Here is a 27,704-nt window from a genome sequence, read left to right on the forward strand (position 1 = left end):
AAAATAGCAGCTTTCTTGTCTGGTGTGGCCACCTGGTGCCCTCTTCTTGCTCCCAATGTACTTGAAAAAGGACTTTTTGTTGTCCTTAATCCTGGACACTAGCCTGAGTTCTATCTCTGCCTTGGCCTTCCTAATAGCCCTCCTACACTCACTTCAGGTCACACTCCAAGCTGGTAGCAGAGAGACAACTCAGCTCTGACTTCCAGTCCATTTCCCTAACCAATAGGCTGCTCTGCCTCCTTATACAGTCCTTGCCACATCTCCCATAGCGGGTGTTTGGGGTGAAATACAGCTCCAGTTCATGACTATAGAAACAGGCAGGTAGCAAAAGAACGACTTTGAGGTGGCTTTTCCTAAGAGACTACAAATGCAAATAAACTGATGGAGAGTTATGCCAGACATGTAACCAGGACAAACTAGATCAATGAGTCTCCTTTTAACTGATCCTTTCATCCATGTGGGAATTTCAATAGGAGCTTCCTTTTCCTTCCCTTGAGGGGCTCAGGGGATCCCAGTTGCCTTGAGGGGAGTGTCTGATATCTCTTCACCAATATCACAGGCAGGATTGCAGCATGGGTAGATCAGAACTCTCTCAGCTGCACTATCAGGTCTCCTGCTGCAGTGAAGGTGGCTAGAGGGAGCACAGGTCTGATTCTGATCCAGGCTCTATCTGACTCATACCACTGGAATCGGCAGCAGTGCCGTGTTCTGCTCTGTGCTCAGAGAACAAAAAAGCTTCAGTATGTGAGCCCTGACTCACTGCAGCTGTAAGCTGGAGCAGGCATTTTTGCAGGAAGTGCAACGCCTCTGTGGTTAAGGGTCAGCTTATTTCAAGGAACCGGGAAGTGAAATCAAACTTTGCTCCTGTCCTGGAGGAGCCATGGCTGCACAGAATCCTGCAAGAACTCTCCAGGATGAAGCTTCTTGTTCCATCTGCCTGGATTATTTTAAGGATCCAGTGACTGTTGACTGTGGCCACAACTTCTGCCGAGCCTGCATCACCCAATGCTGGTCAAGGTCGGATACAAACATCTCTTGCCCTCAGTGCAGACAGGCGTTTCCCCAGAGGAACTTCAGGCCGAACAGACAGCTGGGGAACGTTGTAGAAATAGCCAAGCAGCTGAACAAGCAAAAAGAAGAAGATGCTGATGTGGGGAGAGTGTGTGAGAAACACCAGGAGCCCCTGAAACTCTTCTGTGAAGATGACCAAAGGCCCATCTGTGTGGTGTGTGACAAGTCCAAGACACACAGGGCTCACACCGTGGTTCCCATTGAGGATGCTGCCCGAGAGTACAAGGTAGGGGGCAATCTGAATACTGTAACATGTGACGATATCATTATACCACAGGGTTCCTGATATTCTGTGCTGCCCTGAAGGAACTGCATCACTTGATGACAACCCAGAAGGGCAGCAGGTAGCAATGGATTTAAGTCACCTTCACACCAGGGTGATTGGATGGGGCCCAAAACCAATTCTCTAAGGCAGGGGTTCTCAAACTGTGGGTTGCAACCCCCCAGGCAACTTAAAAGGGGCCCACAAACTTCCCAGCAGGTATTGTGGCAGTGTGGGGAGGTGGTGCGTGGCAGTGGTGCGGAGTGATGGATGGTGGCGGCAGCTCAACCTCCCTGTCCCCCACCGCCGCCATCCAGCACTCGGGATCACGGTAGCACAAAGTTTGAGAACCCCTGCTTTAAGGTGTTCTAAAACAGGGGTTGCCAACCTGTGGCATGAGGGCCACAAGTGACATGGACAGCCTCTGTGTGGCACACAACAGTTCAGGAGGAGGAAAGGCAGCACCGTGGCAGATAGAGCAGGGAGAAGAAAGCAGAGCAGCAGATTGGATAGGAGAAAGTGATCAGCGTAACAGTCTGGGAGGGTAGGAGGCTGGTTTGTGGCATGCCTGCTAAAAAGGTAAGCTGGGTCTGGTGCCTTTTTCCTTCATTGGTATCCCACAGCATGAAGGAGTGAAGCTCTTCTTCGGAGTTCCAGACCCACAGCGGCCTAGTTTTCAAATGAGCTAGCTAGTAACCACACCTGACCCCTCTGTTATGAGCATTTCCAAAGCATTTTCACATTGCTTGTTCACACCGATACAGCCTTTGTGGGGTTCCACAAGCAGAGGGGGACTCCTGGGTGTGGACTTGGACTTTATGTCTCTCATGGTATTTGCATTTGCTGGAGCAAACTAGGGGTGTGCAAAGCAGGCCCTATTCAATTTGGATTTGGATATTGCCCGAATCGGGGACAATGATCGATTTGTTGATTTGGATCACTGTCCCTGATTCAATTTGGCCAAATCCAAATCTGAAGATTTGATGCTGATTCAGAGAATCAGCAATTTGGACATAGACACAGCTTTAAATGTTCTTTCTACATGCCTCGAGGTACCAGCAAGGTACTAGGATGCTGAGATGGATGGAGCGTCCCACAGGTCCACTTCTGGGTCTGCTGCCCGGCATGCCTGGGACCCCCCCAAACTCTGGTGGGATACTCCATGCGCCCCAGCATCGCAGTGTTCACGAGCTGCCTACTACCTAGAGGTATGTAAAAAATCATTTAAAGCTGTGCCTATGTCCAAATCGCCAAATCTTTCCGAATCTCTCCAAATCATTTGGAGGGTTCTGATTCAATTCAGAGAGATTAAAGGATTCTCTGATTCGATTCGGATTCAGAGATTCAGCCACCAGATCAGGCTGAATCTCCACCGAATCGAATCAGGGCCCGAAGCTTCACACAGCCCTAGAGCAAACCCTGAAATAGGGGGACAGACCTCTACCCCATGATCCCCTTTCTTTTCAGTGCAGAAAGTTCATCTTATTTATGCTTCCCTAAATCAGATATTCTTAGGCAGATTGTTTTGAAAATTCTGGGGTGGAAACAGAAAGCAGCTTGGCAGACAGGGAGATGGACAGGGGTCTAAAAGAATTACTTCATATTTCTTTTAGGTTTGCCCTATGTCTGGGTTTTCCCAGACATGTCCTCTCTTTGGATCCTCCCATCTCTGTCCAGGCAGTTTTTTGAAATCTGAACAAATGGGATGTTTGGGATTTTGTTCAACCCAAATAACAGAATTTCTCTTATTCTAAGCTGAGGGTTTTTTGGGGGTTTTTTTTGGGAGGGGGGTGTTTTTTATAGTTCCAAACAATAATTAGAACTACCACTGTAGATTACAATTATCCCATTCATCTATCATGGGTTTAGTAAGCAGGTCAGTGGATGTTTCTGTCTGTCTGGAGCACATATATAATATGGAAACTTGGGCAAAAAACTAGGGAAGAATATAAGAGCATTGCTCAGGCATGCAGGGATGAAGTCAGGAAGGCCAAAGCACAATTGGAGTTGCAGCTAGCAAGGGATGTTGAGGGTGACAAGAAGAGTTTCTACAAGTATGTTGGTAGCAAGCGGAGGATCCGGGAAAGTGTGGGTCCCTTACTGAGTGGGGGAGGCAACTTAGTGACAGAAGATGCAGAAAAGGCTGAAGTGCTTCATGCCTTTTTTTCATAGACATAGACATTAGGGCTGGAAGGGACCTCGGAAGATCATCGAGTCCAGCCCCCTGCCCAAAGGGCAGGAAGTCAGCTGGGGTCATAGGATCCCAGCAAGATAAGCATCCAGTTTCATCTTGAAGGTGTTCAATGAAGGCGCTTGAACGACCTCCGGTGGCAGGCTGTTCCAGACCTTGGGGGCTTGGACAGTAAAGAAATTCTTCCTTATGTCCAGCCTGAAACGGTCTCATAGTAGTTTGTGACCATTCGACCTCGTCATCCCTTGGGGTGCTCTGAAGAACAAACGTTCCCCCAGATACTGGTGGTCACCCCTGATAAACTTATAGGTGGCCATCAGATCACCCCTGAGCCTGCGCTTTTCCAGGCTAAAGAGCCCCAGGGCTCTCAGCCTGTCATCGTAGGATCTGCTTCCCTGACCTCTGATCATGCGCGTGGCTCTTCTCTGGACTCTCTCAAGCTTCTCCACATCCTTTTTGAATTGTGGAGCCCAAAACTGGACGCAGTACTCCAGCTGCGGCCTCACTAAGGCCGAGTACAACGGGAGAATGACGTCCCGCGATTTGCTTGAGAAGCATCTATGGATGCAAGCCAGCGTTTTGGTCGCTTTACTAGCCGCAGCATCGCATTGCAGGCTCATGTTCATCTTGTGGTCAATGATGACCCCCAAGTCTCTTTCTTCCATAGTGCTAGCCAACATAGCGCTGCCGAGCCTATAAGGATGCTGAGGGTTTTTCTTCCCAAGGTGGAGAACCTTGCATTTATCGGCATTGAACACCATCAGATTCTCATCCGCCCACTTGCTGAGCCTGTCCAGGTCAGCCTGGATCATCCGCCTGTCTTCTAGTGTGGATGCTTTGCCCCAAAGTTTGGTGTCATCTGCGAACTTGGCCAGTCCGCTTCTGACTCCAGTGTCCACATCATTAATGAAGATGTTGAACAGTATGGGTCCAAGGACAGAGCCCTGGGGGACCCCACTGGTCACCGGACACCACGATGAGTGACTTCCATCAATTACTACCCTCTGGGTCCGACCCCGGAGCCAATTTTCCAGCCAGTGGATCGTAGAGGACCCAAGGCGACAATTGGCCAGTTTCTCCAAGAGACGATCATGGGACACCAGATCGAAGGCTTTTTTGAAGTCAAGATATATGACATCAATCTCATCTCCCTTGTCCAGGTGATAGGTCACCTGGTCGTAGAAGGAAATGAGATTGGTCAAGCAAGACCTACCCGCAACAAACCCATGCTGGCTATCCCTTAGGATGTTGGCGTCGGCCAGTCCATTAAGGATGGCCTCTTTAATAAACTTTTCTAAGATCTTCCCCGGGATAGAAGTCAGGCTGATGGGCCTATAGTTAGCCGGATCCACTTTCCTCCCTTTCTTGAAGATAGGTACCACATTGGCCTTCTTCCAGTCTTCGGGCACTACACCAGAGTGCCAAGAGTTTTCAAAGATCCGCGCTAGAGGCTGGGCTATGATGCTTGCCAGCTCCTTGAGTACCCTGGGGTGAAGATTGTCAGGGCCGGCTGACTTGAAAGTATCCAGCTTCTCAAGATGTTCCTTCACGAAGTCAGCATTAATGGAGGGCAGGGGATCACCCTCACCCGGACTTCCTGGCCCTGTAGCGGGCATGGGCATCCCATGGGGCTGATGAAAGACCGACGCAAAGTACCTATTTAATAGGTTGGCTTTTTCCTGGGCGTCAGTTGTCAGTTGCCCCATCTGGTTCAGCAGGGGTCCAACGTTGCCCCTGCTTTTCCTTCGGCTCCCCACGTATCTGAAAAAGGACTTTTTATTGTCCTTGATGCTCAAAGCTAGCTAGAGTTCAGTTGCAGCCTTGGCTTTCCTGGTCTGCTCCCTACAGGACCGGACCAGTGCAGAATAATCCTCCTTGGAGGTGACTCCCATCCTCCATCCTTTGTAGGCCTTTCTTTTTAGCCTCAGGAGGTCTGCTAGGTCCCTGGAGAGCCAGAGGGGCTGCTGTGCCCTCTTGCTGCCTTTCCTCCGAGATGGAATAGACTTAGTTTGTGCATTGAGGATCGCTCCCTTGAGGAGCAACCACTCTTCTTGAACTCCCCTCTCCCCGTGGTCATGGTCCCTTAGGGCCTCATTGATAAGCCTCCTGAGCTTGTCAAAGTCGGCTTTCCTGAAGTCAAGGACTTGCGTGTTGCTGACTGACTTGCCAGCTTTTCGGCGGATGGTGAAGGTGATCAGCTCGTGGTCGCTGTCACCCAGCTTCCCATCGATCACTAGGTTGCCGACTATGTCATCCCCAGTAGCCAGTACCAGGTCGAGCAGCGCTTTGCCTCTCGTTGGCCCATAGACTTCTTGAGTCAGGTAGAGGTCATCCACGCACGAGAGGAAGCTCTGCGACCGCTCAGATTTTGCTGAGTGATCCTCCCACGAGATGTCCGGGTAATTGAAGTCACCCATGACAACCATGGTCCTGGAGCAAGCTGCTTCAGCCAGTTCCTGGGCAAACTCCTGGTCAAGCTCAGGACTTTGGGTGGGAGGTCTGTAATAGACTCCCACCATTGTGTCCCCTGTGCCGTGTTCCCCACGGATTTTAACCAGAAGATCTCCAGCCGTCCACCCTGGTCGCCAATATTGGCTTGCAGGGACGCATAGCTTTCCTTAACATAGAGAGCTACACCCCCGCCCCTTTTCTCTACACGATCCCTCCTGTACAGGGTATAGCCATCTATCCCCGTGGTCCAGTCATGGGTGGAGTCCCACCAGGTCTCCGTTATCCCTATGACATCGTAATTGTTTGCACTGAGCAGGAGAATGAGTTCCTTCTGCTTATTCCCCAAGCTCCTGGCATTTGTGTACAGGCAGGCAAGTGCCCCCTGGGGGGCTCCTTCCTTGCCCACAGATTTTACCAGGGCTGGCGCTGGGGTGGGCTCCCTTGAGTGCTGTGATCCACTGGCTTTGCAAGGATTGCTCAGCGGGCCAGCAGTGGCGGTAGTCCCCCCGTCCCCCAGCGGGCTTAGTTTAAAGCCCGGTGGAGCAGGTCAGCCAGTCTGGCTGAGAAGAGCCTCCTCCCTAGGGGAGAGAGGTGGAGACCATCTCTTCCCAGCAGCTCGCTGCCTCTCTTGCCAAAGAGCGGGCTGTGGTCATGAAAGCCAAAGCCTTCCTGACGACACCAGCGCTGCAGTCTTTGGTTGACCACATAGATCCTCCTGTCCCTTCTCAGCCCATAGCCTGAGACTGGGAGGATCGACGAGAACACCACCTGTGCCCCCAGACCCTTAAGCCCCACTCCCAAATCCCTGTAGCGCCTCATGATCTGGCTGGGAGTGCTCCGAGCCGTGTCATTGGTGCCCACATGAATAAGGAGCATGGGATAGTGGTCTGTGGGTTTGAGGAGCTTGGGGATCCTCTCCGCAATGTCCCGGATGCGGGCCCCTGGGAAGCAGCAGACTTGCCGGGCTAAGGGGTTGGGGTGGCAGATTGGCCTCTCCGTCCCTCTCAGGAGGGGGTCTCCCACAACAAACACCTTACGTTTTGTCTTGGGGAGAGCAGGGGTGGGAGCTGCAGTTAGGCCCATGTTGCCTGTGGGGGCCGGCAACTCAGCAGGCTCTGCTGGGGCAGCAAGAGGTGCATACCTGTTGCTCAGTTCTGGTGGGGGAGGGGCCTTGGTCTTTACAGTCTTTTGCCTCAGTCTTTACAGGTAAAGTCAGCTTCCAGACTACTGCACCAGGCAGCACAGTTTGGGGAGGAGGCGAGCAGCCCTCGGTGGTGAAAGACCAAGTTAGGAACTACTTAGTAAAGCTAGACACGTCCAAGTCTAGCACCTGAGGGTGCTGAGGGAGTTGGCTGGTATGATTGCAGAGCCATTGGTCATTATCTTTGAAAACTCATGGTGATCAGGAGAGGTTCCAGATGATTGGAAAAGGACAAACTCAGTGCCCATATTTAAGAAAGGGAAAAAGGAGGATCCAGGAAACTACAGACCAGTCAGTCTCACCTCAGTCCCTGGAAAAATCATGGAGCAGATCCTCAAGGAACCCATTTCTAAGTACTTGGAGGAGAAAGTGATTAGGAACAGTCGGCATGGATTCACCAACGGCAAATCGTGCCTGGCCAACCTGATTGCCTTCTTTGATGAGATGACCGGCTCTGTGGGTGCGGGAAGCCCAGTGGATGTGATATACCTTGATTTTAATAAGGCTTTCAATACGGTCTCTCTCAGCAGTCTCGCAGGCAAGCTAAGGAAGTACAGGCTGGATGAATGGACTGTAAGGTGGATAGAAAACTAACTGAAGCATTGGGCCTGGAGAGTAATAATCAATGGCTCAATGTCTAGTTGGCAGCTGGTATCAAGTGGAGTGCCCCAGGGGTTGGTCCTGGGCCCAGTTTTGTTCAATGTCCTCATCAACGACATGGAAAATGGCATAGAGTGCACCCTCAGCAAGTTTGCAGATGACACCAAGCTGGGGGGAGTAGTAGATATACTGGAGGGTAGGACTAGGATTCAGCGTGACTTAGACAAATTGGAGGATTGGGCCAGAAGAAATCTCATGAGGTTCAACAAGGAAAAGTGCAAAGTCCTGCACTTAGGACAGAACAATCCCATGCACCGATACAGGCTGGGGGCTGACTGGCTGGGCAGCAGCTCTGCAGAAAAGGACCTGGAGGTCATGGGTGTCTGGTGCCTCTTGAGTAAGGGGTCAGTGACCAGGGGGCCACGCCACTTCCAGAACTCCCGCTTTTGCTGGCAGCACCGCTCCATGGCTGGTGCTCACAGGGGGGCAGTGGTGCTCCTGCCTGCCCACTGGCTAAACAGGGAGTGTGGCCTGACGGGGGTATACTTGTGCTCCCTGTATCACCCCTGCTGGGGGTTACAGTGAACAATAGGCTGAATATGAGCCAGCAGTATGGCCTCGTTGCCAAGAAGGCTAATGGCATACTGGGCTGCATTGGTAGGTATGTTGCCAGTATGTCAAGGAAAATGATTATTCCCCTCTATTCAGCACTGGTGAGGCCACATCTGGAATACTGTGTTCAGCTTTGGGCCCCCCACTACAGAAAGGATGTGGAAAAATTGGAGAGAGTCCAGCAGAGGGCAGCAAAAATGGTGAGGGGGCTGGGGGACATGACTTCTGAGGAAAGACTGAAGGAACTGGGCTTATTTCGTCTAGAGAAGAGAAGACTGAGAGGGGACTTAATAGCAGTCTTCAACTGTCTGAAGGGAGGTTAGACAGAGGATGGAGGTGGACTATTTTCAGTGGTGGCAGATGAAAGAACAAGGAGCAATGGTCTTAAGTTGCAGCAAGGGAAGTTTAGGTTGGATATTAGGAAAATCTCTCTCACCAGGAGGGTAATAAAGCACTGGAACATGTTACCTAGAGAGGTGGTGGAAGCTTCATCCTTGGGGGTTTTCTTAACCCAACTAGACAAAGCTTTGGCTGGGATGATCTAGTTGGGGTTGGTCTTGCTTTGAGCAGGGGGTTGAACTAAATGACCTCCTGAGGTCCCTCCCAACCCTAACTTTCTATGATTGTATGATATAAAATTAAATTCTGCTGGTGGATGTAATTTCTTCTTCCATTTAAGGTGAATTGTGGCATTTGTAGGATAAAACAGAAAATTATTATTCATATATGTTTGTACAGCATGTATGCTTCTTTAAAGACAAATCCTGGGAGTGCTTCTGTAAGTTGTATCACTTTAGGGATAAAAATAACTTGGAAAAATAGCCTTCAATACAAAACGTTTGCTTTTTTCCACAGGATCAAATTAGGAGCCGTTTGGAGAGATGGAAGCAGGAGATAACAGAGATTGAAGAACTGAAAATGGTTGGAGAAATGACAAGCCAGGAACTTCTGGTATCTACCATTGTTACTCACTAGAATTAGCCTGTGTGTTTACTCTGAGCATTACAGAGGGTCATGCTCCATGACACCTTATTCAGTAATGGTTGTAAAGTACACCTGGAGGCAATTCAGTGGAGGCCAGGCTGGGCAAAGCAGAGACTGGACCAGAGTGTTTGTTTAGTGCTGTGTGTACTTAGGTCTGATAATGTGTATTTAAAGTGCATGGGATGATGTTTCAAAAGCTCCAAAGGGATCTGGGAATAGCACTCCCATTGAAAGTCACAGCGAGTCAATGGGATTGTGCTCTTAAGCCTTTGGAAAATCTTCTGCATGTTGAATAGCTGAGTTTCCCAGTGAACAGTATGGGGTAGTGTGAATGGAGTACTCGCTGAGAATCAAGAGGGCCGAGTTCTGCTTTTGACTCAACTCTTTACCCAGATCAAGTTGTTTCCTCTCTGTTTCTTCAAGTGTTTCCTGCTGAACACAGTGGGCAATATTTGCAAATAATTTAAGGCTATGTCTACATTTTAAATTTACCATACGAGCTCCTTTCTACATGAGAACCAGTGTAGCCATATCTGTGCTGTGTCATGAGCATGTGAATTAGCCAGGGATGCAAACTAATTGGCTTTGTCTCTCAGTGGTGCTAACTAGCCCACCCAAAGCACTGCACAAGCATGACTACCTTGTCTACAGCCATTGTAGGATGTAGCCTATGCAGAATGGTGGGGTGTTGAGCATGCTGTTGCTGGTGCAGTAAACCTACTGTCTTGACATTACCTAAGTAACTTAAGAGTCTAAGTTACCTATGCTTTCAATGGGGCTCAGGCTTCTAACTCATTTCAGTACATGTGAAAATGTTACTCAGTGGGCACGTCTATACAAGATGCTATGTTGCTGTAGCAACAAGCTACGGTGACGTAGTATCAGCGGACATTAACTGTGATGCTGCTGCTACTGCTCAGTAGCTCATTGCTACTGTGTAGTAGGGTCAAAAACAACCTGTGCATCACTGGGACTGTGCAGTACTGGCTGGAACTGCTAAATCAACTACTAAATGACTGTGCAATACCAATTGTGCAAATAGGGACACGTGTTGACACGCCCAGTATGAAATATCATGGGACTTTCTTCTCATATCACTGCCCTGCCCTTTCTTTGTCTTTATTCACTGCAGGAAGAGACAGAGAATGAAAGGAAGAAGGTTCTGTCTGAATTTGAGTCCTTGCATCAGTTCCTGGAGGAGAGAGAATTGTTCTTTCTAGCCCAACTGGAAGTGCTAGACAAGGAGACTGTGAAGAAGCAGAATGAATATACCACGGGGCTTACCCAGGAGATAACTCATCTCAAAAACTTGATCAGTGAGATGGAGGGGAAGTGCCAGCAGCCAGCAAGTGAATTCCTGCAGGTGAGATGAAGACAGAGCCATTAACAAGAAATTCCCTGCCTGTTGGCTGGTGGAGCCAATGATCATAATACAGTTCAATGTTGGAACAAAAACAGTTGGTTTGTTAAGAACTTGATGCTACAAGGGGCTGAGCACTGGTCCAGAATAGCATGTCACCATGTGTGTTTCCTCATATTCGTAGACTGTAAGGCTAGAAGGTATTGTCATAATCATCTGATTGTTTTCCTCCTGTAAAATATAGGTCAGGGAATTTTACTTGGGGCCTCCTGTATGAAACCCATGTTCACTGGTTAATTAGAGCAGAACTTTTTTAGAAAGACATTCTATCTTGATTTAAAGGAAGAGTGCGCGTGACAAATTCCACCACACCTCCTGAGAAGCTTTTCCAGGGGCTCTTTCCTTTATGTTAACATGGTGCATCTTATTTCCAGCCTGAGTTTGTCTACTATCCAATTCTAGTCACTAGACCTTCCTCTATTCTTATCTATTGCAGTAAGCAGTCTTTCAGGGTGAGAAATCCTTTTTCTGAGTGGGCATTTGAAGTGGAGACCCTTGTACAGTTAAAGTAAAGCCCTTTACTAGAGGGTTCAGATTTGTGCTGGAGTTGAACCCAAAATAAAGGAACAATTTTCTCTTAAGGTCTGTTCTGGCTATCAGTCAGGGCAACAGAAATCTTTTATTTTGTTGGAAGCTGGAACAGATCTTTCTTATGATATGTCACATATAAAAGCTGGTTCCAGAATGCTTACCTCCAGCCCTGAGATGTTACAGTACAGGGACACATTTCAATGACAGGCAGCATGCAATGACCTAGCCAGGTCCACAGCTCAGCTTGGTTTTAATGGCATTAGAGGTAACTCAATCAATAATTTCCTTTCTTGTCCAACTGACTTCCATGCTTTGTTTCAATTGGCTGGACTGAATCATCACCCTGAGTAGAGGCAGATACAGGTTGTTCTCAGTGGTATATTACTTAGCCCACAACCTACAGAATAAATTCTGACTTCTAGCGACCACCAGTATTTCCTTGTAGACAGTCTTACATGTGTGGTGCTGCCTCCAGCTAAAAGGTACAAGGTGCGAGAGTATTAAAGTGGCAAGAAAGGCCTGGTCCAGCAAAGTATATAGGCACCTAATTCACATGTATGTGCCCCAACTCCCATGGAAGTCAATGGGATTTAAAACACCTAGGTAGAAGTTGGGTGTATAAGTAACCATTTTTTTTCTGCCTGCAGTGACTTAGAAACCCACACCCATTTTACAAGCTTATTCAGGCATTTTCAGGGATCTTAAGGCCCATGCACTGTTAGTGAGGCTCAGGCTCTTAAGTACGCCAGAGCCAAGTTTTCAAAGGCGCTTCAAGGTGCACCTCGGTATTCAGTGAGATTATCAAATGCTCCCAAACATGTTAAGCACTGTAGAGCTGGAGGGTCCTCAGTGTGGCATATAGCACTAATCTTACTTTATCTCTCTCTTCCCCTCTAGGACATCAGAAATACCTTGAGCAGGTATGTGATTCCTTCTTGCTCACCCTCCCAGTTCATGATGCTGGGGAGGGGCTTAGGCACCAGTTGAGGGACTGAGAGAATTGTCTTCTCAGGATCCAAAGTGGAAGAGCACAAAATAGTCTCCACCTAAAGTTCCTAATTTTCCTCCATCCCCATAGTCCTGGGTTTGCTTCTGTTTCCCCAGAGTTCCCAGGGGCCCTGCTTGAGGGGGACTGCGATATACCTGCAGATATGCTATTAATAATCCACTCCTCTGAAGGTCCAGTTGACTCAGGAGATCAGGGATGGTTTATGGATCATTCACCTACCAATTTTTCTATATGTCAAAGTAGCAGAGGCTACCTACCCATCATGGCACTAGCTATCTTTCATGACTGACCTATGGGTATTGGGACTACTTGCTGCCCATCCCCAAGATAACTTCTGAGTCAATGATTCCAGGCTCTATTCCATGCAAAGTCATTGCCATCTGAACACTGAGTGCTGCATTTATTCTCTCCTGTCATCATTGTCAGTGTGGTCAGCACATGGCACAAAGCAAAAAAGAGGCCTGTCTCTAGCTCCATGAATTTAAAACAAGCCAGGAGTCAGGGTGCCATATTTATTCATGAAAACAGGTAACTCCATGCTCCTGTTGTAAAGGGGTCAGCAGGTCTCAGAAGAACTGATTGGATTATGGAGACAACATAGTCAGGCATGCAGCTGAGGCACTTTAGTGGGGCAGCATCCTGGGAAGAGCGCAGTATCACCAGCCCTGTTTTGTGGCTCCACAGAGAACAGACCGACCAGATCTCCAACAGGTGGAAAGGAGCATAAGTTCTTTAGTGCCAATGACTCCAAACTCTCTGTTGGTGTAAATTGACTGGTCCTGCCCTTCAGACTGTAACTCCAGCAAAGTCCATGGGGCAGGATTCCTATCTGTTGCGTTTCACTCATAGTGCTGCTAGAGCCAGTTTGGCCAGGCTGACCAGCTGGTGGAAATCAGTGTTGCTCTATTGGGTTGGGTGAGACTAAATTCCCAGCTTCATAGGTCCAATGGAGTTGATGGGGCTGGCCCTGAGCTGGGGTACATCAGCATAGCACAATGTAAATGGATCCTGATCCCTGCAGGTGTAAAAGAGGTCAGATCCCAGGTGGTGTTAATTAACTTGGCCCTGGCAAAGCTTAGCCCCTGCTGTTAGAAACTGCTATTATGGCAGTGGGATTTAACAGCACACTGTCAGTTTAATATAAACCTCTAGATGTAGACAAAGGGATTCCCTTCTATTAAAATAAAATTCAATTAAAATAACTAAAATTAAAATAAAATCCTATTAAAATAAAATTTAACTTAAGACAACCCCTCCAAATCCCAAGAACAAAGTCACATCCATCCCATCTCTAATGCTATGTTACTTTGACCTCCCAGCCTGATCCTTTTTTTTGTAGCTTTGCACTAAACAACTCTATGATGAGTATAACTGATTCTTTTTATCAAAATCCTTTAAAATGTTCTTGACATTTCAGTTTTTCTTTAAAAAAAGGGATTTTTTTCAATGTAAAAAGGAACCACTTCTCACCCCCTGACCTCTACCCCACTCCCACATCTTTTTCTTCAAGCCTGTTAAAATGGTGAATAACAATCAGGTAACTTTCTGCCTAGATGTGAAATGGGGAAGTTTCAGAGTCCAGCAGCCCCCTTTCTGGACCTGGAAAGGAGAATCAAGGGATTTTCTCAGAAGCACACACTGATGGAGAATGCGCTGAGCAGTTTCAAAGGTGATCGAACTGGGGGCTGTTTTTTATTGATACTGATGTACCTAGTATCAGGCCCCTGTTGTGCTAGTTGCTTTAGGCTGTTAAAGCTTCAAGTGTGCCTGGCTTTGCATGCTCAGACAATGAAAAAGTGCTCCTCAAAGAGCTTGCAGTCTTAGGCTCCCAGGTTTTCAGGAGAATCCTGAGTACTAGTTGATCCTGCAGTGGCTAATGTGAATGCAGATCATGTAGATGAACCTAAGTGAGGTTTAAATTAGCTAGCACAGGCACTGCTGGAGGTGTAATTGCAGCAGCAAAGAGCTCAGCATGAGCTGCAAAACCTGCCCTGAGAGAAATACTTGCTTAGACTACCAAATTCTATGCTGCACTGTTAGCAATACCCCAGCTAAGTAGCTTAAAGCTAGCTGGGGTCAATCTGCATTGGCTGTAATTAAAACAGCAATTGCAAGTAGATGCTTTGGGAAGAGAAATTAGCTGTATGTTCTCTACTTTACAGAGGGGCCTGTTTTTCCCCATTAAAGATCAGCTTCCTACGCAGGGTGGGGGATCTATCTCCAGTCCCAGAAGAAGTTTCTTTTTCCCAGTGGGAGGTCTCCATGCCAAAGAACTCATGCTATCGTTACTTCCCAAAGCCTGTGCCTGCTGCAATGGTTGGAGATGTAATATGTTATTTTAATTGTGATAAAGCCTGGTGACCTTAATAATGAGTGAGGGTCCCTTATGCCAGTTATTGTACAAAACAAAACATAACTCAAAGAAGCCATTCCTGCTCCATAGCGTTTACAGTCTGAAAAAGGAATCTGGCCATGTTGATAACAACCTGAGACCTCACTTATTCCACTTTTTTTCTCTCTTTCTAGAGACACTGTCATCTGAACCAAAGATGGGAAAAGGTAAATTTGGAGACTAACAGCAGATTCCTTTTCAGTCAATCTAATTTAGAGGAAAGCAATGAGGGAAGTTTTTCTAAATACATGAATCTTCTATTTAATGAGCAGTGAGAGATGGACTCAGATTTCCCTTTCCCTGTTACTAGTAGTATTATGGAAACACATCAAGGCCACCGTTTATCGATAGAGATCTGTCTTGCTGAGTGCTGTAGATGCACTTACTGAAAAACTCTTTTCTGGGGGACAAAAAAAAAGAGAGAGGGTATATGGCCAGGCTTTTAAATTAATTTAGACACCTGACTCCCATTGATGGCAGGGGTAGAGTCAGGGGTGGAGTCAGGGGGGACACAGTGGTGCAGTCGTACTCCCACTTTGATTCCTGGTCCACCCAAAAGAGGAGGGGTGAGACCTGACCAAGATTACACAGTATCTTGAGTAGTGGGGAAAACTTAGAAGTCAAGTTAATACTGTTTTTTTTTATTATTACTAACCTGTGGGAGTCTGGCTATGCACATCTACTGCCCTTTGTCACAGAAGAGTAATCTGCAGTTATGTTGGCAAACAACAGGAATATCTTTGGAAACTTGACAGCAGCTCCAATTAACATGTTTCCCCTTTGTTCCCAACAGTGACTCCAACATCTGGGAAGCAGCTGGGCAAAGGTAAGGGGCAGGAACCAAAGGGATAGGTGAGAGCTGGATTATTCAAGAGTAAAGATTTATATCGGGCCTGGATTATGAAGGCCTACAGTCCTATATTTTCATCTACTCTCGTGTGATTGGGTATTGTCTCATATAACTGAACTATCCAGTGAGTCTGGGACTTTCAAAGGGGCCCAGGGAGGTGAGAATCTGAAATCGCAGTGAACTTCAATGAATTCCCTGAAGCACTTTTGAAGCCTTCAGTTTTAAATATCAAATGGTCTTGAATTCTGGGGTACATGATATTCCTTTAAGTGACTGGATTTCCTGAATTACTTTCTAGCCGGGTTGGTTGTATTTTGTCACTGACACAATCAAACCCTGTCCAGGACTGAGTTCTTCCCCTGATGCTCTGATTGTCTCTTTCTTCCCCCAGTGAATGTGACTCTGGATCCAGTCACAGCTCACGCCCAACTTGTCCTGTGTGAAGACAGGAAAAGTGTGAGATGGGACTATGCACGGCAGGACATGCCTGACAACCCCAGAAGATTCGATCCTGTTCCCTGTGTGATGGGCAGTGAGGGATTCACATCAGGGAGACATTACTGGGAGGTGGAGGTGGGTGGTGTTGGATGGGCGGTGGGAGTTGCTAGAGAGTCGGTGAGGAGGAAGGGAGGGATCAGCCTTGAGCCACAGGTGGGAATCTGGGCAGTTGGGCAGTTGAACCCAGTTCAGTTTGTGGCTCTCACTTCTCCTTGGACTAGCCTGCCTCCACATCAGCGAATCAGGAAAATCAGGGTTGTCTTGGACTATGAAGGGGGCCAGGTGGCATTTGTCAATGCTGAGACCCAGACTCAGATCTTCACCTTCACAGCAGCCTCTTTCACTGGGAGAATCTTCCCGTTCTGCTGGGTCACAGATGAAAAAGCCCAAATCCGAATGTGTTACTGAGACATGTAGTAAAATATCTGCCCAAAGGGCAGAGCCTTTGTTGCGAACTCTCAAGACATCCTGCTGACTGGCTTCTATTGTGTCCCTCCTATACTCTTGTACTGACTGCATTGCAGCAGCGTCCAAGGGCCCCAGTTGTCTGACACCACAGCTCTGGCTGGCGCTCTGAATAGGTGTGTGGCTTTGCCAACCCTTGCAGCCTGTTTTTCAGTGTCTTTGCTGCAGCACATGGTATCAATGCCAGAGAACAGAGGCCTTTCTTTTGGAGCAGAAATCTTGTATAGAGAGATCAGTGGCAATTTGGGAAATCTGAGAGGGAAGTTTATTTAAAAAAAGAAAAAAGAAGAAAAAATGCATAAAAGGAAAAATGAGGGAGATCATGAGCTTTTTTGGAGCAGAAACCATGTCTCTCCCTCATGTCTGTGCAACAGCCAATGGAATAGGGGGGAATTGATCTCAGCTGGTGTAAGGACTTTCTCCCTATGTCAGTGCAGCGCTTACCATGGGGGGGGGGGAGGGGGGGACCCTGATCTCAGCTAGGACCTCTGGGTGCTCTTATAATACATAGTACCTAAGGGATAGCATGACTGTGAGAGTCATCCAGAAGATTCATAAACTTGTGGCAAAATTTTCAGGCACATCTACTGTGACTTAGGATTCCAATTCCCAGTTTCCACAGTCACTGTGTGGTTCTTAGGAGCCTAAGAGGACATGGGACTTAAGTTCCTAAGTCACTAAGGTACACTTGGAAATGTGCCCCTTTTTCAGTCTTATGTGCTATTCTTCCCTCTCAATCCAGTTGCTGTATCAGTAGCTGATTTCAATCAGTCTCTATGAATACATCCCTCACTGGGGCTGCAGGTTGGGTCCTTGCATGACTTCAAAAAGTAGCCATTGCTGAAGGATGAGCTGTCACAATCCTGTCATTGCTTCCTAGACAAGAGGCAACTGTCTTGTGTGCCCACTGTTCACATAAGGGTTCAGAGGTCAAAGTTAAAATATGCATTTAGGCTTCATGTTTGTTTAGCATAAATAAAATTATATTTTTAAATAATTTATATTGTACTGTGTTGCTCCCTCCCCTAAATTCCCCAACCCCATGTCCATATTTTGATCATTGGTGCTGGAATATGGGGGCGGTGGGGAGTGAGGAAGAGGAGGGCATCACTAGATTTATCAATGAGGATTGTACCTCAGACACTAGTGATGATTGTGGCAAACCTAACAAGGAGACAGAGATGGAGACTGCAGGTGAGCAGGGGTAGAAACTTTTGACTTCTCAAAAACAAATAAGTCTTTTATGGCAACTGAACCTCCCTCCTGGAATTTTATGAGGCTAAAGCAGTGGATCAGTGACCATCCTGCTGTCAAATTGGAAATCTTTTATATATATAGATATATATCTATATAGATATAGATATGTGTGTGTGTATGTGTATGTGTATGTGCATATGTTTGGGGGGTTTTTTACCCTCACCCAGAAATAAGTAAAACAATGAAATAGGACCTGATATCATTGTCATTGTCATCTTTGTAGACTTCATGGCAAACATGCTTGAACAAGTCTGTTCAGGAGGCTTTCTCAAAGGAAGCTCAAGGTCAGGGTCATTCTTGATGGATCTTCACTTATTCCTGAGAAGTTATACCAGGAAGAGACTTGGTCTCTTCAGAGTCTGGAGAACATGCACATGCTTTCAGAATCTCTTCTCTCAAGGCTCCCAAGACCTGGAACTCTGACCCAATCAGAGCATCACAGAATCATCAAAAAGTTGGACTGGAAGGATCCCCAATGCTCAAGGCAAGATCATACCTCGCTAAACCATCTGAGACAAGTGCTTGTGTAACCTGTTCTTAAAAGCATCAGGAACAACCCTCACGCACAGTACCCCAAACACCCTAACCTGCTGTAGGCAAGGTGGGGGGACAAGGGCCTCACCAATATTTTACCACTGCAAGGACAGGAAGCAGTTTGTTAATAACACATTATAGAGGCCTACTTAAATCACAGGGAAACAAAACAATTTTCCTGGGTTGGATGTGGCATCAACAGCAAATTCTGCAGATATTTCTTGGATGGGATCTGGTGACCCCACCCCTCAGTGCTGATTGGTGACCAGGGGGAGGAGGGATGAGGGGGTGGCCCTTATCTTGTCTCCTTCCCCTCATGCCACTCCACAAGCTGGCACCTTTCTCACAGTGGCAGGGAAGTTTCTTAGAATGATATATTTTATTCGACCAGCTATGTAGTTGGGATAGAGCTAGACAAGCTTTTGAGTAACCCAACAAAGACTGTCTTGCATTCAAACATTTGTCTAACTCTATCTCAACTTGATAAGCGGACCAAGAACAAAATTCCACCCTAAGAAATGCTTGTCTATGTAGCATAGAGAATTTTCTGTTCTGTGCATGTTTTATCATCTGGCCATGTTTTAACTAACAACTTCCTTAGCTTTGCAAGTTCAAGGCATGGACCTTTTCTCTCCTGAATGCTTCCTGGGACACTACTAGATTTTGAGGCCTTTGAGGGTTTTCCACATGTTACATTCCTAAATTTAGGCTAGCTTGTGCCACATAGAAAGGGTTGGATCTTTCACCCTTATTGGCTATTACAGTGATTCTCAACCAGGATGCCCTGGCACCAGTGGGTGACTTGAGATCTTTTCAAGGGTGTCACAGGTTACTGGTACTGTTAGGTGTGCAAATATGATTCAGTCTCTATGAATAAGAATAATAATCGAAAGGATTCAAATAGGAATTCATAGTGTTAAAAGCATCCTAACCTGTTGGCATCTTTCTGAGTTCTTTGCAGAGGAAAAATTGCTATAGTATTTTTCTGTGGACAAAAACAGAGTGAAAGCTAAGAGCTGCTGTTTTCCAAGGGGGAACTTGAGTCTACAAGGGCTGAGAACCAAGGGTTGCCTGTACTTGCTGGGGACTGCACTTGATGAGCCTGGTGCTTCCTGCGAGTCTTTCATTCCAAAAAACAAATGAAAATGCATCAACATAAAACCAAGATGCCTCTAAGGAACAAACCACTCTGCCACTAGGCAAGGCTGAGCCCAGGTCTGTGATGAGGAGATTGGAAGTGATCGCTCTTCTACCCAGAAGTAGCTGGGGCTTCTGAGAATCCATCCAGGGCTCTCCAACCAGAAGGCATTGGTTCCACCTCTCTGATTTGTTTATCCAGTGCCTACAGCATGAGGCTACAGCTTTTGCTCAGCCTACAGTGCCTCAAGATCAAAGGGATCACTTGGAAGTATCTTCTCTGCTCTGCGCAGAGAAACCTCAAGCCAAACAGGCAACTGGGCTGGATACGGAAAATTGGTAAGACCATTTGTTTTGAAATCAGGGGGAAAAGCTGAAAGGAGCAGAGTGAGAATGGGGCGGGGGGAAGCCCAGGAGGGTTTCACATCTGTTCTGTAGGGAGGATGTGTGTGATCTGCATGGACATGCAGGAATCCCCTCTTCCAGGAACGCAAGGCAGGAAATTGCTAGCAAATGAAATAGGCAATTCAAACTTCTTGGGAGCAGCAGATATTTCAACTAAATTGACTTGTATTTAAAAAAATCTCCAAACACTTGCAACGTTGTTTGACTTGTGAGAGTGAATGTTGGGGTGCTAATTGCCAGCCTGGCATCAGTCCAGAGAGAATCGGCACTCTATTTGCTTTCCTCCTCCACAGGTGTCCAGAACTGATGACACAGGGCATCGATTTGTTAGTTTGTTATTCAAATTCCTTCATACATCCAGAGCCCTAATCCTGCTCCCTTTGTATGCAGTAGAGTAGGGCTATAGCCATGATGATCCAGGGAATATGGGTGAAGTAAGGGCTCTTTGGCAATATCTTTTATTACTAAACCATATAGTTGGGAGAGATGTTAGACAAGATTTTGGGACCCTTGCAGAGGTCTGAGAGAAGCAGGTACAGTCTAAGATAATACCAGATAAATACAATTACTTTTGTTTAACTCCATATGTAAATGAAAATAGTCAATTAAATGGAAGAGATACTTAGCTTAGGCTGTATTTGCTGTTTTCCCAGACCTGAGGAAGGGCACTTTTTTGGGCCCAAAGTCGTCTAATATTTCTTTCAGCTTTACAATTGTTCAATGAAAGATATTACCAAAAAATGCTTTGCTTCTCTAGTTGTTATGTTCTCAGAGATAGCTCTTTGTCTGATTTTCATCAGTAGCTATTTTTACAGTTGTACTAACCGTTTCAGGTTTGTCTCTGTACCTTTGCTGGGGGTGGCATATTTAAACAAGGAATCTATTGAGAATCTTTACTGGTTCTGGAAGAGGCTTTAGGAGGTCAACTAGTCCAACCCCTGTTTAAGGCAGGATCCTCCCTTTATAAACCATCTCAGACACGTATTTGTCTAAACCTGCACTTAAAAGCTTCCAAGGATGGAGAGTATGATAATCTGCCCGGTGATTAAACACCCTCATTGTCATTTCAGAGCTGGTTCAATGACCAGTATTCCTTGTGAAGTATTCATGATATAAATGCAGTACTTTTATATCAGGCTATGAATTACCTGCAAAGAAGGGTTGTGATTTTCATGAATTGCTTTGTTGTTTGCTGCTGTTTAACTACAAGTTTGAGAAGGATTATAACCTGCCTTGGGCCTGGTCTCAGTACAGTTCTAACTGGACAAATGCCAACTATGTCATGGAGGGTGTGGTGTGTGTACGTCCTTATCTCTGAGTTACATGTTTTTTGCTGAGGCCTTGGGTCTGCTTGCCAATGTCTCCACCTCTTCTCAGAATCATGAAGTTTCAAGTATCTCTAAAACTCAGGTTTGAATATGCACGTGAGGCTTTTATTTGCAATCTGGGTATGGAGAGGTTATAGACTTGCTGTTAGGAATATTCAGAGTTCACTGTTTGTGTGGCCAGTTGCAGCATGTCATGTGGTTTGGTTTCCATTCTCTGCGTGACCTAAGCTTTATACACAGGAAGCTTCCATTTTTGTGTGTCAGACAACCGGTTCTTGAAGAAACCACTCCTTGATGTTATTGTTTGGGGTTCACAGTGCAAATGGTAAGATTAAAAAGAGGGGGTTGGATTTACCAAGTACAGGTAACTTTGCATGTGATGGATTTAGTGACGATGAAGAGCAAAAGGGGTGCCCAGTGCATGGCATGTGGAACTGATCTTTCTTTCTCTCTGTCTCTCTCTCTCTGTCAGACATCAGAAGCTCTTTGAGCAGCCCTGGGGTCCTTCCTTGTTCCCACACACTCTTATGATGCTGGGAAGGGCCATGAATACTACAAAAAAGAGTGCATTTGCACTGCCCTAATTTTATTGTATGTCTTGCATTTTTTGTGTTTTTCTTCAAGAGCCAGTTCCAGGAGTCAAGTGATTGATTCTGAGGGATTGTCTAGTTCTTGTGGTTATAGAGAAAAGTTTGATAACATGAACCTTTGGACTGAAAAACTAGCAGGCAGGTAATAAACGCCTACCCTGAGGCAAAAGGTTTACTATTAGACTCACTACCATGTATTGCTGATGCACCCCCAGTGTAGATCAGGGGACCATTCAACAAATGCAGAATAAGAGTCTGTGAACTGGAGACACGACAGGCTGAAGATGAGAGGGGTGATGACTTGCTCAGGGTGACACAGCAGGTCAGTAGCAGAGCTAAACCAGGTCTATCTAATTGGCACCTCACTACTAGGGCTGTGCAAAGCTTTGGGTGCTGATTCATTCAGGGGAGGTTTGGCCCAATTTGGCAGCTGAATCTCCAAATCTGAATCAAATCAGGAGACCAATTAAAAGATCTGAATCAATTTGAAGCTCTCCAAATCAATTCAGAAATGATTTGGAGAGCTTCGGAGATTTGGGCAGTCCCTGCTTGCTGTCGCAGCGAGCTGGACCTGGACTCTGTGCTGGTAAGTAGGGGTGGGGGAGGGTGGTGCTGGAGAAGGGGGGAGGGACCCCTGCCAGGTCCCATCCCCTGCCTGTTCCACCAGCCCCCGTGAGCGCCCCTGCCCACCCCAGCTCCTGGCTCTTTAGAAGAAAAAAAAAAGCCACGCACTCACTGGCTGCTGCAGCAGCCTTGGGGCTTCTGGGGGCTTGTAGCAGAGCCCCCCATGCAGCACGCGGCTGTGGGGGGCAGTGGAGATCACCCCCCCACACCAGGCAGCAGCCGGTGAGTTGGGACTTTTTAATTTTTTTAAAGAGCCAGGAAGCTGGGGCCAGGTGGGGCAGCCATTCCCAGGGCTGGGAGAACGGGTGAGGGATGGGGCCTGTTTGATTCAGAGATTTGGCCAATTTGGCAGTGGCCGAATCTCCAAATCAGATTTGGCCGAATTGATCCGGGACAGTGATTCAAATCACCGAATCAAATCACTGTCCCCTGAATTGGCCAAATCCAAAACTGAAGCGAATACTAGCTCCTTCACACAGGCCTACCCACTACCCTTTCCCCTGGACCCTGCTGTCTCTCACAAGCCTGTTCCTCCTATCCCAAGCCTCAAGAGCCCTGTTTCTCCCCCTTACCCCAGATGGCACCAGAGCCCCATTTATACAGTAACCTCATGGTGGGGGAAAGTCATTGGAGGAAAATGAATCAGCATGTGCTGTTTTGTTCTTTACCCATCTAGGTGCAAGGGGGGAAGGTTCAGGCTGTGATGGCTTTTCCTCCCGAAGTGAAGCAGAGAACAGAGGATTACATCTCCAACCTTCAAGCTCTAAAGCAATTCAAAGGTAATAAATATAGACCTTGCTTCCCTATTCCCTTTGCGTGCAATGCACTTACGTAGTCACTTGCGGTGTTGATGAGCCCCCCAAAAGAACACAATGAGCTATAGTAAGGTTGGTAGGAATACAGTGCACAGAAAGTTAGGTAGCTATCTTACCCAGCAAGGGTACTGGTGAGGTGTCCGTGCTTTCCTTCATCCAGGGTGTCAAACATATGGGGTGCTTGTACATGTGACAGGGGTTTAGTCCTCAAGGTTTTATTCTAAGCCCCCAAAATTGAAATGGTGGGTTTTTCATTGAAAGCCACTGTTTCAGTTTTTCCGTTATGTTCCAGCAAGGGACCCGATCCATTTTTTTTCTTTCTTTTTTGTCAGAACCGGAGCCTGCCTGTGGCCAGGGGATGAGCTGCTGGCAGCCTGAGTGGCCCCTGAGTTGCGGGGAGCCCTGGTCCATCCCTCCATGGTGGTGGTACCCCCCAGGGTTGCCTGGGTGGGCTGCTAGCAGGCCAGATGCTGCCCCAGCTTGGAGGCAGCACCCAGCCTGAGCCAACTGTTCCCTGAGCCTGACTGGGATGCAGCACCCAGTGGGCATCCAGTAGGCATGCTCAGGGAACAGTTGGCTCAGGCTGGGTGCTGCCTCCAAGCTGGGGCAGCACCCAGCCCACTGGCAGCCTGCCTGGGTGGCCCTGGGGGGTGCCAGCACAGTGGAGGGAAGGACTGGGGCCCCCTGGGGCCCCAAACAGCTCAGGGGTTGTTTGGTCTGCTGGCAGCTCACCCCCTGGCTGTGGGAGAGGCAGGCAGGCTCTGCTAGAGGGAAAAAAAAAAGGATCAGGCCACTTGCCACTTCTGCCTACAGCAGATGCCTGCTGAAAGCAGAAGCGGTGAGGGGCCCAATCCCTTTTTCTTTGCAGAGCTTGCACACCTCTCCCCCTCTCCCGTGGCCAGAGGGCAAACTGCTAGCTGCAGTGCATCGTTGCAAACTAAACTACATCCGGAGCTGGGCAGCATCTACGTCAGTACTGCTGTGGAGTTTTTTTTTATTCTGCATCAGGATAGTACTTTTATTTACAGGTACTATCCTGCTGCGGTGTAAATTAGTTTACTCCAGCCTAATAGGGGTGCACATGTAGTCAACTGCCCAGTAAACGTCTCGTGTAGCGAGACCCAATATGTGGCACATAACCATATAACTGCAGTCTCTCTGGCAGGCGCACGCACCTTGGGGTTCTTTTCCCTTCTGCAGAGAAATAGAATTGCTCTGCACACACACTTACCAGAAGTCATAAAGAGATGGACCCTACTTCTTTTAGCCCAAGAGCCTAATGGTTTGGGCACTTATTGAAGGAGCAGGAGATCTAAGTTTTAGCCCTGCCCCTGCCTCCTTGCCAATCCAGAGGAGGTGGAGAGTTTAAATCTGCCTGGCCTGCTTCCCAGCAAAGTGCTCCAAGCGCCAAGATGTAGGCCTGCTCCTGAGGCTGGGCCACTGGACAAAGCATAATAGGAAAGTTTCTGTTTTCTTAGGAGGAGGGGCACTGCCTAGAAGCCAGTGGTCCCTTTTATAAGAATCAGCAGCTGTTTCATTAAACTACAAACCCTCTATCTTCTTTCTTTCCTCCTGGACTTGTAGATCTTCCTCTCTTGGCTGGTCAGTAACCCAACCTCACCAGAAGGCTTAGGCAAGGGTTTGGGTAATGCCTGGCCTATAGCCTGATGGTTAGAGCACTTTGTTGAGATGCAGATCCAAAACACCCCTGGCTGAGGGGAGTCTCCTGCTTCCTGGGCAAATGCTCTAACCATCTGACTATTAAACTTGGAGGCAGAGCACCCACCTCTCCTCTAGCATCTGTCAGCAGCTTCTTGTGGGTTTTCATGTTTGACTAAAATGTCAGGCTCTTCTCAGCCTTAGGCATGTAGCTGGGAGATTCTGTTTCTCCACGCAGGTGCACAGCCAGAATATAGCCTTGCAGAGCATACTCAGTAAGCTAGCATGGGCACTGCTAAATTGCAAAATGTACATAAGTGCCAAAACTACAGTTACATGGCTAAATTGGCTATGTATGGCACTCTTTAGACACTCAAAGTGAAATATGATTTAACCCTTGTTTGTTATGCCCTTTTGCTCATTATCAGGGAGATGTTGGATGTATCTATGTATGTGTTTCTATGGAAATTTGACTAATACAGGTTTGGGCACCTTTCTGTCCTTTCTTCTCCTCACCAACAACAGGGAAGCCCTAGAGATTTCTCTCAGATTCTCCCAAACCTAGTCTTAGCTCTGTCTCTAATACTCTGATTTTCTTTCTATCCTGCAGTGGATGTGACTCTGGATCCAGACACAGCAGGTCCTGAAGTCATCCTCTCTGAAGATCTGAAAAGTGCCAGATGGGGAAAACCAAGCAGAGAAATGCCTGACCGTCCTGAGAGATTTGATAGTGGTCCATGCATGCTGGGCTGTGAGGGATTCATCTCGGGGAGACATTACTGGGAGGTGGAGGTGGACGGGAGGTTCTGGACTGTGGGGATTGCCAGAGAGTCTGTGAGAAGAAAGGGACACTCCATCTTTATACGTGACTTGGGGATCTTGGGTTTGCGGAAGTATGAGATACTTTGTGTGGCTCTCACTAGCCCTTCTAATACTTTTGTTCCTCTAGAGAAGACCAGCAAGGAAATTGGTGTCTATCTGGACTATGACTTGGGCCAGCTGTCATTTTATGATCTTAAAAATGAGAAGCTGATTTTTGCTTTCCCACAGGTTTCTTTCAATGGGGAGAAAGTCTTCCCTTACTTCAGCATACTGCTGTCTCAAATAAAACTGTCCCCCAATGGATGACATGTATCTCTGACTTGAAGGAACTGGATTCTCTCATCTTTGGAATCACAGTCTCTATGACCATGGAAGAAGAGAGTATTTTTGCAAGGCCTCTCCTAGCTTATATGTTCCTAGCATCTGTGTTACGTTGGAGAACCTCTTTCCTGAAGAATTACTGACTTTCAGTCTCAGATCACAGTGTGTGGCTCTTGGGAGAGTGGACTGTTCTTGCCTGGTGTTGTGGAACTTCTCCTCATTTAGAGTCTATGAAGCTATGAGATGTCTGTGTTTCTTTAGATTCCCTGCTTGCTTTGCTGGAGTGCAGAGTAAGGAATATTTTAATGGCACAGATTAAGGAAGGAAAATCCTGAGTGAAAATTATGTCATCATTATCAATATGGCACCAGCTGTGAATGTAGGCCACACAAGGCAGAACATAAGTTAAAAGACAGAAGGACTAAAGTTCTGTGGAAGACAGTGAAGTGCATCAGAATATTTGGGATATGTGCACGAGCAGCCTGGAATGTAGGACCAAGCCTGAAACAATAGATGCTCAGGAGATGCTGTAATTGAATACGTTCATTAATCAGAAAATTGCAAAGCTGCATGGCACCAAACATGACTGATCATAATGAAAGCATGTAGAATGCTACATGTAGCATGTAGAGAGCAGCAGAGCTCATCAGAACATCTGGGATCTGTTCAAGAACACCCAGAGACAGACTCAGTACAAACAAGTAATTGAATAAGTTAATTCATCAGGAAATTGGAAAGGTGCAACCAGGTATAATATTCATTAAAAAAATTATTAAGATGATTAGTCAGCAGATCATAATATGCAATGATGTGGACTTGATGTTGTGGCGGTCGAGTGGTAGGCCGGGAAACGGCAGGTGGGTACTTTCCCGCGATGGAGCAGAATTAGGCACAGAAGCGTATTTGTTAAACCAAGATTACTTTACTAACACTGTCGACGGATACAGCGTAGGCAGAAAGTTAACTTCAGTTACAGTTGCAAACCGAACGAGAGCTCTAGAAACCAAGGTGAGATGTCCGTGAACAATTCAACAAGCATGCAGGACATGGGGTACAACAATTCAACGAGCATGCAGGACACGGGGTACGTCGGGAAGGTCGATGACAGGGAGTTGTTGGTGGGTGATCAGTCCGCCAAGTTCACTCCGAGGTGGGCGCGGAGTTCTCCGACTTGGGCGGAAACTGCTCTAACTTTTATACGGCTTAGCGAGCCAATTGCTAGTCGCCATGTAGGAATAATTTAGAACCGGCCAATAATGGTGTGCGTATTTGCATAAGGATGGCAGGAACCTTTCTGCACCGGGGTTCTCCACCGTAGTGGAAAAATTCCACTGTGCCGAGGCACTTAACTACTGGGTTCTGACAGATGTAAGCATTTCAAATGTATTAAAAGAGTAGAATAGAAATGCACTTTGGACTTGTGTTTAATCCTGTTTGATCACCTGGCTGATAGTGTGAATAAAGGCTACATGAAGCTTACTGAAAAATTGCTGCATGCTTATTTGAACTGCATTGTAGTAGGACCTAACTGGTCCTGAAGGCAACAACAGCAGGTACCTTGATTTAAATCTATTTTGCCATCAGCAGATTCTGCTTTGACGTATCTTGGTACAATTTCTTCCCCCTTCTGTTCACTTTTTGAAGCCTTTCAAAGTCTGCCAGGAGATGCTCCTAG

General features: G+C 47.0%; 1 protein-coding gene across 1 annotated transcript; it reads left to right on the forward strand.

Annotated features, from left to right (window-relative positions):
* Positions 1-592: 592 nt before the first annotated feature.
* On the forward strand, positions 593-27,516 carry LOC102561315 (zinc finger protein RFP-like). Its single transcript, XM_006265761.4, has 10 exons — positions 593-1,297; positions 9,244-9,339; positions 10,505-10,735; positions 12,221-12,243; positions 13,886-14,001; positions 14,859-14,891; positions 15,518-15,550; positions 15,966-19,804; positions 23,089-23,191; positions 25,497-27,516. The coding sequence occupies exons 1-8, from the start codon at positions 881-883 to the stop codon at positions 16,478-16,480; spliced, it is 1,464 nt and encodes a 487-aa protein (XP_006265823.1). The 5' UTR covers positions 593-880; the 3' UTR covers positions 16,481-19,804; positions 23,089-23,191; positions 25,497-27,516.
* The last annotated feature ends 188 nt before the right edge of the window (positions 27,517-27,704 follow it).

This window comes from Alligator mississippiensis, chromosome 11 (genome assembly GCF_030867095.1).
Source record: "Alligator mississippiensis isolate rAllMis1 chromosome 11, rAllMis1, whole genome shotgun sequence".
Lineage (NCBI taxonomy): Eukaryota > Metazoa > Chordata > Crocodylia > Alligatoridae > Alligator > Alligator mississippiensis.

What these genes read in the sequence shown, in the direction of transcription:
- LOC102561315 (XM_006265761.4), top strand. Translation starts at nt 881, where the DNA reads ATGGCTGCACAGAATCCTGCAAGAACTCTCCAGGATGAAGCTTCTTGT. An exon ending in TGACAAGCCAGGAACTTCTG is followed by an intron (nt 9,340 to 10,504) that starts GTATCTACCATT and finishes TATTCACTGCAG; the next exon opens with GAAGAGACAGAGAATGAAAG. An exon ending in TGCGCTGAGCAGTTTCAAAG is followed by an intron (nt 14,002 to 14,858) that starts GTGATCGAACTG and finishes CTCTCTTTCTAG; the next exon opens with AGACACTGTCATCTGAACCA.